Below are 15,183 nucleotides of genomic sequence, written 5' to 3' on the forward strand. Positions count from 1 at the left end.
TGAATGTTATAAATAGTCAAAATTATGATATCAATGAGGTCTCAATCATAGCGATTGATAACTTCGCCGTCTGTTGTCACAGTTGCATCGGTTGTCACAGTTGCCGGTAAAAGGGTGTGGGGTTTGAGCGTAACACAGATATAACTTTCTGTAAAAGGATTAATCGTTACTCATTTGTGATATGAAGCTCTAGGGAGATTCTCGTTCCAAGTCAATTACGATAAACACATGCATGTAGCAACTTTTGAATCACCAAACGCCCTGCATAAGAAGAAATAGTTACGGGACTCTCAGAAGAAACCAAGATCCCTTGCCGCGGTAGGCATTGGCACAGCAAAGAGTCCGCGCTGCTAATGCCGTATACGGTAAAGTGAAAAAGATAATTAAGGTAACCTCTTTACATGCATTTTTTTTAGAAAGGTTCATTGATAAAACGGGTAATTTTTAAAAACAGAAATACTAATTCTCTGACTTTAATTCAGAAAAGACAAAACATGCATCATTGCAGCTATGTTTATATTCTTCTTAAAATATAGTAAATCAAAATAAAGTCATATACATTTACGTTATGCATATCTGATATCAAATGCATATTAAAACGGGAACATGAAGTTTGATTTTCTATTCAATACCTTTTCAAAGATACTTGGAAATTAAAGCAGTTTTCATCATTATTTGAGTTAAACACTTTAATTAAGATTAACATTAATGATGATTTATATGAAAGAGTGAAATACTCGGGGTTTTTCCTTTAAACCCCCCACCTCTATGATTCGCACATGAATAGTAATTTTATTGTTGCATTAATAATTTATTATTATGTCATAATCGAGATTAGTTTTTGCTCATAATTCGGGCAATGAATTATTGAGTCACAGTGAACCATATATATCAAAAATATATCAAAAAAGAGATGATTACTTCATAATCCTTTTCTGAATATATATCATAATAAGAATTTGTTAAAGTTATCATCTTTTATCATTTTTATTCAGGTGTGACGATTAAATCTCCGTTTTCTTTGGAAGTTGATCAATCTAAGTAGCAGGTCATTTCCCTACAATTTCTTTATGTTCTATCTACGTCACTTCCAGCCAGGTAAATCTCATTCCTTTTTTCCTTGCTTTTTTGTAGGTCATTTCTCTCTTTTACCGATGTCATTTCGCTGGCCACATTATCATTTCACATTACATGTAAAAAATATAACTTAAGAATAATTTTAGGTCATTTATCTCTCGTATAGGTCAATAATACTTTTACTCGGGTCATTTTACTCCATAATTTAAAAAAAAAATGAATTGATGAATGGTTAACTTATATTCGTAAAATATGTTTGAAAACCAGCATGATGACTAATGATGTCTGTTTGTTAAAAATCAATAACCGAAAGTCTTAAATTAAATAGATTTTAAAGGTAAATCCATTTTCAAAACAAATGGATGTTTCTTGTGTATCAGTTGATATAGAATTTTTTTTGTTTAAATTATATAAGCCATTCAACTGATTTTTTGTATAATTATATAGAACACATACCACGTTTCTGACTCTTGCACAGATGCCAGGCTAATATCTATTTGTCTTTTTAAATGACCCAAATTTCTGTGATGAAACTTCTTAATTAAGGTCAAGATCTAGTAAATAACTTGACACTAATTTTTTGGTGCTAGATCCATTATGACGTCATAATCAATTTCAACTTTCTTTTTCCCGTACTTTACGGCTTTAGCAGAATTATGTAGAAAATAGGGTATTTTCATGTCATTCAATTTGAAATCATATGAAAAGTAAACCGGATACCTATATTAAATTTGATATTGATTGAAAGAAGAGGCCATGAACACATTAATTACCGTTTTCTGAGAGACTGTAGGCAATCTGGATACATTTCCTTTGCCGAATACGAAAAAAAAAACTCCCATATTCATGACTGTTTTTTTTAATTTTTCATTGAAAATGACAGTTTAAAATACAGTTTTTTATCTTGTTTACCTACAAATTATGCCCCGAAACACCTTATTTGACCAAGCTAAAGTTGTAAAGCATCCATAAAAGAATTTATTTCTCAAGTTTGATCAATCTGTAGGCACCTTTCATTTACTGGATCTTGACCTTAAGGGATACATGAATTACATTTCCTTACGAAAATGTATTTTTAATTTTGAAAATTTAAATAATATTTTTTTCCTTCTCATTACCCTACATATTATAACCTATTTATAATCATCTGGCTTATCCTAATTCCTCAATCTTAAACTTTTATCTAGATTAAATTAAAATTATGTCGATCTCATTTTGATTTATATATCTTCGTTAATTTCAGTTGAAAATAGGAGTAATTCGTAAATTGTTGATTGAACTAATGTAAAAACTAATTTAATTTTCGGTTTCATCTTATTCATACCGATTTGCTATGCTAAACACTACGATTCTTTGATAAAAACTTTTGATCATTTTATGAAGTACTAGATTTTGTATTTCTACAATTTTATTTATTTAGTAAATTTAATAGTGTTAATAGTTATAAGCTGTTATTTTCTATATTTGTTATTTGGTGGGGACAAATTGTAAAAATAGCATATTTTTAACAATATTCAAAATACAGATAGTAGCAATCTTGGCGCTTTTCCCGGCAATATCAATAAGTTTCACTAAGCCTTTTTTCTATATTTTTTTTAGCTGACTGATTTATCGACATGTTTTCTTTAAAGATACCTCAACTTGATACCTCGATCCAAATTGAGTTTTCTTGCTTTAAGTTAAAACTTTTTCAAAAATACTAAAAGTAAGGGAATTGCATATTGTTTTAAGCCAAATTCAATTTTTTTCAACAATACAGAGACGTCACCAAATGCTGCTAAGATATACATCTTTAAACACTTAGGAACATAGAGGTGTCTTTATAGTGCCAGCACTTCCCGTGAATTGGGGCATCCGGCTTTTGAAGTCTTATTTAAAAGTTCTCCAACTTTCATTTGAAAATACAAAGGGAATGTTTAGTTGCATGTTATATGTCAATGAATGACTGTGGTCTTTCGCTGTATAAAAACACAACCTCAGATTTTGGAGCGAAGGCTCTACGGTCTCCATAAAAAGACAAAAAATTGCAATATTTACTTAAAAAATTATCAGATAATCTTTACAACACTCAACGCGTTGAAGCTCATAATTAAAGAATTAAACAATTTATTAAAAACTCACAGTGTACTTAATGTTTATATTAAGAAAAATCCAAATTTTCTGCTTTTTAACTGTAATATTTTTTATATTTAACAAACTGTTAAAAAGTAGGATTTTTTCCCATTATACACATATTTTACATTATTCTTTTCAGATGTAGCGTAAGGACTACACCTTCTTTTTAAGCCGATTAGACTATATCATCCATTTCTATTCATTATGTATAATTGCATTAAACCTACGTCATATCTTTACTTGTTATACTATCTTAAAGGTCATTTCTCTATCGAAGTCCTATCTGCATTGATGTCATCTTCCTTTTTTGAGGTCATTCTACTGGGTTCCTAGGTCATTTCATTCCATATTTGAAATTTTCAAAGTCATTTTTCTGCTGTAGGTCAAGTCTCCTTTGTATCTAGGTCATTTTAATGCTTAAAATTGTACCTAGGTTATTACACTTCATAGATGTGAAAAAAAATCGTATGAATTCCTGATACATTTCATGTTATATCTTAAGTGTTGTTAATAAAATGTGTTAAACACCAACCTGAAATATAATGAGAATATAATTCAGATTGTGATTTCAGATAACTTACTATAGCAATAGTTGAAATTGTATCTGAAAAGCTTTGCGCTTTCTTTATTTGTGAAAACGATAAAAATTTCACTATTTTTTAGAAATACATGCATTTTTTTCCATTATTGATAAATAAAATCATTAATATTTCATAATTCTAAGCGTACTAGTATTTGTAAAACAACATAAAAATTACTAGTATTCTCGCAGTTTAGCATGGCCCCTTCCAAAAGCTGCTTATAAAACTGTTTCCAACTTAAAATCTTATCTCATGTTAATTATTTGATGATTTAATATCATAAAATCCTTTGTAAACATGAAACTTGGACCAATATTGAGCCTCCGTAGTCTTTAATTCTTCATGTTAAATATATTTTTTATCATCCAAATTTCTACTTTCTAATGCACCTTTGAGGAATTTGGCCAGAAATCCTCCTAATTTCAAATCTTTAAATAAATAAGTTTTAATCTTAATCTTTCATATGTATTCACTACATAACGAACAGTATTCAAGCTCAAAAGTCCATTTAACAATACAAAATAGGAGTGGAGCAAACACAGACTTCCAAATCATCAGAAGTGGGATCAACTGTCATGGAGGAAAAGCATCTCCTGCCGTAAGGTCACATCCGCCTTGTTCTCCTTGTCAAGATAAGGGAATAAGGGGAAAATCGTTGACAATTCAGTGTGTAAATAATGGCCTTACAATTAGTATCGAAATCGTCAGTTAGCATTTGACTCAAAGATACATTGTATTTGCTGACAACGTCATTTTATCGACCATAGAATGAAGGATACATGTATGGAGATAACGAACAGTATTCAATATCAAAATCCATAAAACAATACAAAATAGGAGCAGAACAAACATGGGCTTCTAAAACATCAGAGATGGGATCAGGTGCTATGGAGGAGTGAGCATCCCCTGCCGACCGGTCACACCCGCCCTGTGCTCTTTGTCATGATCGGTAAATAACGGAAAAATCCGTCGTCAATTCAGTGTATAAATAATGGACTAACAATTAGTATGAAAAACGTCAGTTAGCATTTGACTCAATAATAAATTGTATTTGCTGACAAGGTCATTGTATCGATCATTATGAAATGATGACTTTAAACGAGACTGCTGATATTCTTGTTTCATTAACTTGTTTGTCAATAATTTACCGCGTATCGAATCAGCTGAGATATATAAACGCCGTATGCAGGTGATGAAGGTATATTGCTTCATAAGTAAGGAAAGTTGACGATAGAAAAGTAAAAATCATCATTTTATCATAGAGCTTGGTTGTTAGATAACTATGAACGTCTTTTTCAAGTAAAATATCCATGTATGAAACAAATTTTTCAGACTCTGAGGTATCTTTTATCTCAAGCTCACCAGAATATATGGTATCGACATCGGAATGGATATTACCATTGTAAATTGACAATACATCGTCGATATATCTAAATGTTGAGTTGAAGGCCACAGCAAGTGTTTTCTTTTCACTTACGAAATGATGACTTTAAACGAAACTGCTGATATTCTTCATCAACTTGTTTTTTAATAATTTACCCCGTTTTAGAAATTATACATGTACATATGCAGAGGATGCTCTTGCGTATCGAATCAACCGAGAGATATAAACCATGTATGCAGGTAATGAAGGTATTCTGCTGCATAAGCAAGGCAAGTTAACCGTAGAAAAAATTAAAGTCATCACGTTTATCATACAGCTTGGTAGTTAGATTAACATTAACGTCTTTTTCATGTAAAACATCCAATGTTTTTATCTCAAGCTCACCGGGATATATAGTATCGCTATATGTTTCTACATGTTTGAATAGCTACATTTTAAATTGCTCTTCAATGCATTGAGCAAAGTGTGGTTGTTTACGCAAATTCCTCAAGGCCACTTTATTCTACAAATTTTGTTTCCAGTGGCCTATGTATTCGCCCTTTCCATGATTTGTTTTCTATTGGATATATGGGATTGATTTTTATTCGTTGTCTTTAATATTCTGACTGTGTTTATTATTTGAATCCCAGTTGCACCCAGTATGAAACCGAAATCCAAAACCTTATTACACATCTATAGGACATTTGAGCTCTCTTAAAGATTCAACAACTACGTCGAAAATGTACATGTATCACTTATTTAAGATGCACCGGGCTTCAAGTTTAGTCCTTTACTCGGCACTCGGGCCTTCGATTTTCACGTTCTGATCTAAAACACCTCAATTTTAATGGGTTTTGCGAAGGAACAATCACTACCTATACTTAGGTCCAAGCTCAGACGCGATGCGTGAAACTAGAATCAAACCTGCAGCTGGTAGCCTCCAAGCAAGCGCTCTACAACTAGACTACAGCGACCGATAACAAAGGGAAGAAAAGACACAGATCAGGGAAGAAAATTTGAAGTTAACAAATTATCAAAATAAACGTCAGAAAACTTCAAACGTTTTATATTTTTAGAAGAAGTTCAAGAATAAAGCAATGTTAACTACTTGTTTTCGCAATTGTCACAGCTCGAGAATAGGATGACAAAAAGTCATATTGATAGTGTTGACCTGCTGATAGCCTTTCTGTATGTATCAGATAAATATTTCGGGAATAGATTGTCCATAATCTACAAGTAAACTTCGAGGAGTTCAACTAGAAAAAAAATTAAACTTTTGAACCTCTTATGCACATAGGAATGTAGATAACTTTTTATTCAAATTAAATATTCTTTGCAGAAACCATACAGCACATTGAATTTAAATTTTTATTGAATACTAATGCAATTTTACAGGTCTTTCAAATGAGTGTAAACATTTAAGTCTCATCTAACAGTAGCTTACATTTTCAGGAAAAAAAGAATCACTTTTGCTTAATGGTCATAATTGCAGAGTAGGGAACCCTTAATGCCTCCTTTTCTCGGTTATATCTAAAGATAATTGAATCTCAAGGGGCGTTTAAACTTCATACACTGTAAGCCAACAGATAAAGTACAAAAAGGTAAAAAACCCATAAAATCAACCGGAGAGCTTAACATGCTTACAAATCTGAACATTTTATCCAAACAGTGGTTTTCACAAGAGTCTGTGTTTCTGCCCACTTGATTGATTTGTTCAAGGATACGGAGTTTGGCGTGTCCTTGTAACGTATGTTATACGATATAACCTGATTTTTTATTCAATAAAATGTTGAATTACTATATAAGCATATAATCCAAAAAAGACGCGATATCCGATTTTTGTTTTACTCAGATGGATCCCTCCACCTTAAACGCCATTTGAGCTAATAATAGCCAAAGTGGCAAGTCATATATACTCTTCCAAAAAAAAAAAGAAAGAAAGAAAGGAAGAAACGCATAGAAGGAACAATACCCTGATAAATGGAAGTAATTCACTCGAGAAAAATGCATTACTTTTTAGCGAATTGTAAACTGAACAGCTATTTTTTCAAATCTCACAGAAAAAAAAATTGCAAAATGCTCAGAAAAACTTTAATCTCAATTTTCAAGCATTGGTTTCTGATGCAATTCCTTCGGGCACAATGGGGCTATCAAAAAATTGGATTCTTAATATTTTGATTCTACAGTATAATTTGTCCAAACCGGCTACCGCCGGTTCCATAAAATTTGGCCGGTTTAGACAGAATCCGGAGTGCAGAAAAAACGCAGGAAAATATTAATTTTGAAAATTTCATTGTTTATTTACAAGTTCATTATTATACTTAATATAGAATATAATATAAAGGATGAAATCAATCAATATTTTGGAGTCTAGAAATTATAAAATAGTCTCTTATGACTTACTGTAAAAGTTTGAAAGTCAGGTGAAATGTAACCTAAATCAAAATCTACAGGCACGCATAATATAGGCGATTTATGTTTCGCTTGTCATTCAATGTAAAAACAGCGATGCACAATTATTTACGATGTGCTAATTATTAGATTGAACTTCTAATTTTTATGTAAAAAATCACGTCTTCCCCCACAGTGTTACGGCGCCATTTTGAAATGCGGGATCCCGATTTATATATTGATTTGTAAATCGCGTACATATATTTTTTTTTTGTTATAATGTGGTAAAAGGATCGAGTTAAAACAAAATTATTTTTTTTTAATTGTAATTCAATCATATACAAGTATTTTTTTTTCAACTGGGCTTGACAAAGCCACGTTTCACTGAGTTCGTTTCATGGCACTGCTAATGTAAACAAATTATCAAATCCGCCACGAAAGGTGTTAATTGCTTTGAAGCAACTCAGGTGTTTAGAGGAAATAATTACCGTTAATTATGAGCAGTTGGGACCAGTCGGAATACAGAATAGACAGTATCCGTACTACACAGAATTTTTTTCTAATGAATTTGTTAAAGAAGTGCATGGGACTAACATTTAAAGACGGAATGGACAAAAATCCGGAGTACACAGAGTCCGGATTAGACAAATTTTACTGTAGTTTTATCTGAAAATTGACGCTATATTAAAATGCAGCATCTGAATGTTGCATAGCACCAAAGGACAAAGGGCGACTGGAAGCAGGTGTAGAACAGTCTACAATTGCAAAAGATTTTAATGTGACAAGCAGCACCATTTCTAACCTATAAAATATATACCATTAACAAGGAACATGGCAGACCATGTGTGACATCAGCAGCACAGGATCACTCCAGAGGATAAAGTAAATTTCAAGAATGTTTCACAATGACATCATGTTTCACATCTGAAGCATTAGCTATCCTTGAACTGTCCAGAAATCTAACAAGACCATTTGCAGTTGACTCTCAGATCGTCAGAGTACTGCCACAGCAACCCCGATGAACATTTTGGTTTAGCTACTAGTCCAGAATGTTAATCGGCTTGTTATAAGGTTAAGAGCACAAAAGCTTCGCAATGAAGCTTAGACAGAAATCTACTTCTAGGATTGAAAATTTTGGTGGTGGTAGAGTAATGATATGGAAAACGGTATTACATAAAGTAAGCCTGATTTGGTTCATATTCAAAGGACTTAGATGGAAAATGGCACTCCAACGATGTTCTACCTGCACAAGCCTTTTTTAATTTTGTAGCATCCTGGAGCCATATTTCAGTCTGAAAATACACAGCCACATACGACTCGTTTGTCAATCATATTCTTGCAAAGCAAAAGCAACCTGTTTCTGGCATAGTCATCTTAATCGACAGATTTAAATCCAATTGAGCAAGCATTGGACAATTAAATTGATTGTCACGATAATCGCTTTCCCAGACTCTGCAACAGCTGACCAAAGCTCTACATTTGGTGTGGTAGAGTACAGTGTTTTCCTATACAGTTTTTATTTCACATATTTGCTTATATTAGATGCCGTTTTATGCAATCATTTGTGTCTTTGGGGGTATACCAGATTAATCTTAAATGGCCTTGAACTGTCTATGATTTTAAAATTCTTTAGTAATTATGACATTTTGATTGTATCCCTATTGTTAACGTCAATACATCATTTTACAAAATAATCTTTATGTTCAATGTGTCACTAAAATTCTACTTTGCTTTTCTTTTTTGAAGAGTATACTCGTATAATGTAAGCGTTGTTGTAGTAAATTATCAGATGAACTTAAGTAATACAGAGGTTAATTTGTCAAAAGTTCAAACATTGTATTGTATACTTTTAATCTTGATTTTCATTATTGCCTACTTTTATCTGCTACACTCTTTGTTACCTCTGGTCAGAGAAGCATATCAAGTACAAAACGGGCAGGGAACAGACAACAAGATTTAAAAAAAAAAAAAATGTAAAGGCCTTGGGTAGTTTAAAACCAAAAGAAATCTGAAAAACAAAATTTGTTTCACAGTTTAAAGGAAGAATCGAGATTAAAAAAAAGATAGAAGCTAGAAAATAGAAGTAGACAGAAATCACTCTAAATGCATCATTTTTTTTTAAAATAGAATAAAAAAATTTAATGTTTATTTTAAATTAATTTATTTTATTATTAGGTGCCACACTTCAGAAACAGCTTGAGCCTTACAAACAGTTATATGTCAAAAAATTTGGAAAAATACGTTCAAGATGTAAATAAGCAACTACAAATACTGTAGGAAACTCAACAAATGAGTTGATAAATTGTTCTATTAGAGTACTTTAATTCAGATTTAGAATAAAGTAGTTTGATACATATCTTCGTATTTTGAATTCTCTTTTGAAGCTTGCTTTCGTATCAATATGTTAAGTCGGGTTTATAAAAAGCAATTAAAATTTTGTTGAGTAGATGAATAAGACAAAACATGAAGGGGGACCATTCTGGAAATATGACGTATATTTGCTGCATTTCAAAGTTTTATGCAGAAAAGCATCAACATGACTTATTTCTGATCTTATTTTCCTTTAGAAAATAGTGTCTGCAGCCGTCGCCCATTTCAATTTTCGGATATACTAGTATTGTGTGAAATGATTTGAAAATTTACATATCTCAAAATCTTTGTGGGCGATGCGTGCACTGTATGTTCTGATAGAAAATTCCACTGAAAATGTATGTCTTCTGCAACTTTAAAAAGAAAACACGGGAAAATGCACAAGTTCCTGACGTCAATATTATCATTTAGGAGGTCATATTGGAAAAATGACTTGTATATGTTTTTACTGCATGGAATTTCAATACTTCAGAAAGGATGAATTTTAGTTTCTTATGTCACTTCTAAATCTTGGAAAAAATACGGGGGCATTTTTTACTTGAAACCTTTCATTGTTGTTTGTGATATTTATAAAATGATGCTTAAGCAAAAAAAAGTATTCTAAGAACAATCAATCTTATCCATGGGCATGCTCAATAAACAAAGGGTGGACAATGCAAAACCTTATGATCACAAAAAGTAAGAGGAACTGCCATTGTTATTATATTCTGATTAGTAAAACCCGAAGTAAGCAAAGCAATCTCTACATTTTTAATTTCGTTATTCAGCCATGCTTATGTGAGAATTTGAATTTTGATATTAAATAGCTTGTCAAAAAATATCTGGACCTCTTTGCACTTAAACCTTTTCTAAGTAACATAAACGTCGTGTTCACGATTTCAAGTATTTGTTACCCTTTTTGCGCTAAGGTTTAATTTTTATACAAATTGTACATCGCATACGGCATTTTCATACGTTCATTTACCCCTCCATATCTCTCTGAGAAAAGGTATGTGCCTTGACACTTAAATAAACTGACTCAAAATAAGGATTTAATGATCCAGATCAAGATTTAGAGAATGCCCTTGGCCATATTAGTGCAATAAGGAGGAACACATATAAACATTCTCTACTGCAAATTATGCTTTGGTGAAGGATCGCTCCTTCAGTTCTAAGCACCATTACTACTCTTACGATAAAAATATTAAAAAAAAAAACCCAAACATTTTCCCCACTAGGTAATATGATAATTTTTAATATATGGGAACTTCAAAATAGATTGAAATACATCTTCCCAACCTCTCACATCGTACGGTTAATACGCATTTATCGAACATATAATAATTTAAAATGTACAAACTACAAAGCAAAAGAATTTCCCCTTAATTTCTTATTCAATTCATATCTTGAAATGGGAAATCATAGCCAGGACAATACATGATACTGCTCATAACTTTGATATGTTTAAAATGGATCTACATGTTTACATGTAGTTACTCGTATTACACAAAACAACGTTACTTTGCGCCTATATAATAGTAATTAATGACAAATTAATATATTTTTGACTTTGATGAAAAGTAGGCATTTGTTTACTTTTCTTTATTCTTGATACAAAAATATATGAAGATAATGAACAGTATTCAAGCTCAAAAGTCCTTTGACCAATACACATTTTAGAGTAAAGAAACATTCACCTCTAAAACATCAGAGATGGGATCAGTTGCCATGGAGGAGTAAACATCCTCTGCCAACCAGTCACACCCACCCTGCACTCATTGTCACGATCGGTAAATACCAGAAAAAATACATCGACAATACAAGTAGCATGAAGAAGTTGTTTGTCTTTTTAGTATTTCAGTCTGAATTGATGCATATTGGGAAACGATTCCTTAATTGAAAACTCTTCGCAGCATAACTGTATCTTCGTTAGTAAGATCAAGTTGCAAAAAACAACCCAAAACCTATTCAGACAACAAGTCAATATTATTTTGTTTAAGACAGTTTGGGAGTTATGTAGAGCGATATTTTCAAACGAACGGTATTTAATTTCCATGACCAGAACAAATCCGATTACATCAAAAACTGATCAAAGAATACCACAGCCTTGAACCGTCTCTGATATGAACTTTAAATGGCCACTGAGCACTAGATTGCTCTACTTCTGCAATGAAAGTTTTCTTACACGAAAATGTTTACCAACATACTACAGCAGAAAAATGGATGCAAACAGAAACGCTATTAAGGAATATCACTTCAAATTGATTGTTATCGGTGACCCAGAAGTAGGAAAGTCGTCTTTGGTAGCTCGCCTGTTAGATGATTATCCAAATACCGTAAACTATAACCATCGACGACTGAAATACACAAAGAATGTCTCAATCGAGGACTCAGTCGTGAAACTGCAAATACACGACACTGCAGGTACGAATTTTGGGCATAAAAATTCATGTTTTAGATACTTAGTATTTGATGTGCAATTGACATGGTAGTAGAAAGAAACATGGTTTGTGGAACCTTTTCTTAATAAACCACACAGAAAAAACACAAGGTGTTGAACAATTTGCAAAAATACATTGTACATTAAAACTCTCCAAAACTGTTTCAAACATACGTTAAGCTCAGTTAAAAACAATTTAGTTGCGAGAGTTTTCGTATTTGTATACATAGAAAAAAAATACACCTCAAGTTACTGAAAACAATGGACTTACTTTTTATATTTTGAAATGAGTTCTCAGTGTATGGATTTTATAAATTCAATGTATTTTTTGTAAAACACTGTCGATATTTTGCAGGACAAGAAAGATACAGAAGTCTAACACAGTCTTATTACAGAGGAACACACGCTTGTTTCTTTGTGTTTGACACCAGAAAACCAAACTCTTTTGACAGCATCAACTCATGGTAAGTATGATTTCACAGTTTTTTTTTTCTCGAAAGAGCAATATATAGATTGATCCATAAGTAATGTCCTTGTCCTTGATAAAACGAAAATAAACAAACAAATAAAACAAAATATTATCCATATTTAATAGATTAAGATTGAATAAATTCATTTTAATCTTTTAACATTAAATATTTGTATTTTTTTTTTGGTTGAAATAGGATGGAGGAGTTCAACTTCTACGCAGACAGTCAAAAGTCGGTAAACACAATCATTGGCACAAACTGTTGTTCCTCTGAACGTGTAGTCGATCAACAAACTTTGAAAAACTTTGCCAGTTTTCGAGAAGTGGACTACTTAGAGGTTGATTTAGAATGTAATGTCAATGTTTCGGACATCAGCGAAGAATTGTGTGCCAATTTATTGAAGAAAATGAAAGAGAATTCATCGTGCCATCACACATGTGGAAAGTACACTGTATCTCTACATAGACCTAGCTTAACAAAGAAAATTACGAATAAGATTTGTGAATGCTAAGTTTGATCGAGTGTCTTTGTTAAACGTGGAAGTACTCATTGCCATTATCTTGTCAAATTCGTTCAGTATTTCTGTTAACGTTATACTTCAGTTACAGTATTTCTGTTAACGTTATACTTCAGTTAAGACTTATTCATGTACATTATTTACTGTAATTATAATGATATTTTATCACAATAATGTAACATATTTGACCAATGTGTATTACGATTACTTGATAACATAACTATTTTATTGTATTAAAAGATGTTAATATCTTATTTTATCTCTGCATTCAGTCAATATTTCGCAAAACACATGTGAACAGGAAATTTATCCTATATTTTATTGTATTTTAGAAATGGTACATGTGTTACTTTGTTATTTGATTTGTTTTTCATTTATATTACTATACAATTGTTCAAATTTGTTTGTTTCTTATATAAACATTATATAAGTTTGTTTTTTTCCTTCCATTACAATTTATACATATTAACTTGAGCATTTGTAAAAAGTCAACTCTCTCTAAAGTAACTCTCTGTCAAAAAGAGACATCACATGTTTGGAATGATGATGTAATCCGTTCTATAGCAATCTGTAGATAAGGCGATAGATTTTACCTTATGAGCATCTGGAAATCTGACAATAATCTTATTTAAAAGGTATTGAAATAAAATATGATAAAGAGTATCATTAAGAAACAAACTTTGTCAAAGAGTCTGTTCTCATACATGTTGTACGACAAACATTTCCATATTTGGGAGACATAAAAAAATAAATGCATCTCTATCATATTGCATGTTCATGTAGTACTGGAAATACAATGAATCATGCAGTTTTCACTACGATATAGCCCCATCGAGGATAATATTAATGAAAAAATTGAAATGAAATACGTAGATAGACTTTAAAAGCTAAGTCAAATCGCTAGTCAGTTACTGTTTCTGTGCATTGAAATCTGAAATACCAAGATAAAATTATAATTTATTTATATCGAAAGCTTGGAATAAATTGTGAAGAATATATTTTCCTGTATTGGATTAATGTTGTTCAGATGTGTAGTACATGTGAAAAATAAAATATGTCTGTTCTTTTTACACGTATTGATCTTTGTTTATATTAGATTTTTATTCATATTAAATTCAATCACAGCTTACTCGTAAAATTATATAAAGACCCTCCAAAAATTATCATCAGTTAAAAGATATCGTTCGAGGAATAGTTCCTCGTGGGGCTACAATTTTGAAAAATAAAATTATTTTGAACTGTGGGCGTTTGAAAATTTAATTTGAATATGCATTACGATTATCAAACGGTTCGATAGAAGACGACGAAAAGATTCATAGAGAGGCAAATTTTAATTTAAAAAATTTCATTGAGACTTAGACCAAGGTAACAAAAAACAACTTTAAATTAAAAAAAAGTTCATAATTATAACACTTTAAAATCTTCCTTCACAGGATAAGAAATGATAAAAAAATCATATTGGTAATCTTTAGTTCCTTGAACAGTGTTATCATCCATACCCTGGTATATATAGCATAAAAGCCCAGTGACAATTTTCATGACCTAAAATCAATTATCACAATCTACATATATTTCAATGGTAACACTTATGCTTCCTGCTCTATCTTTCAACAGAAATATGTTCTGTTTTGACAAAAAAGTGTAATATTAAATTAAATTATATTCATTTATTCTATTAAAAAAAAGAAAATACAGAATATCACAAATTATTATGAAAAATCCACTAAAAAGGTAGAGTAGAATTAAGTATTGAATGGAATTTAATCATTTTTTAGCTTCGAGTTTTAATGTGCAAAACTGAATATAAATAATATAATATCAAAAGAGAAAATACTAGCAAAGACAGCAGATATTTAAACAGGTTAACAAAAATATTTAAT

General features: G+C 31.4%; 2 protein-coding genes across 2 annotated transcripts in view; one reads left to right on the top strand and one right to left on the bottom strand.

Moving 5' to 3' along the window:
• The window catches only part of LOC134281041 (putative cysteine protease YraA), an 82,909-nt gene that overhangs the window by 21,565 nt on the left and 46,161 nt on the right, over window positions 1-15,183 (bottom strand). The gene's annotated exons all lie outside the window — the stretch shown is intronic.
• On the top strand, window positions 11,891-13,352 carry LOC134281019 (ras-related protein ORAB-1-like). The gene is made up of 3 exons (XM_062763475.1): window positions 11,891-12,300; window positions 12,672-12,780; window positions 12,982-13,352. The coding sequence occupies exons 1-3, from the start codon at window positions 12,000-12,002 to the stop codon at window positions 13,295-13,297; spliced, it is 726 nt and encodes a 241-aa protein (XP_062619459.1). The 5' UTR covers window positions 11,891-11,999; the 3' UTR covers window positions 13,298-13,352.

The sequence above is a fragment of the Saccostrea cucullata genome, unplaced genomic scaffold, assembly GCF_032062105.1.
Source record: "Saccostrea cucullata isolate Sc308-1 unplaced genomic scaffold, CSIRO_AGI_Scuc_v1 ctg77, whole genome shotgun sequence".
NCBI lineage: Eukaryota > Metazoa > Mollusca > Bivalvia > Ostreida > Ostreidae > Saccostrea > Saccostrea cuccullata.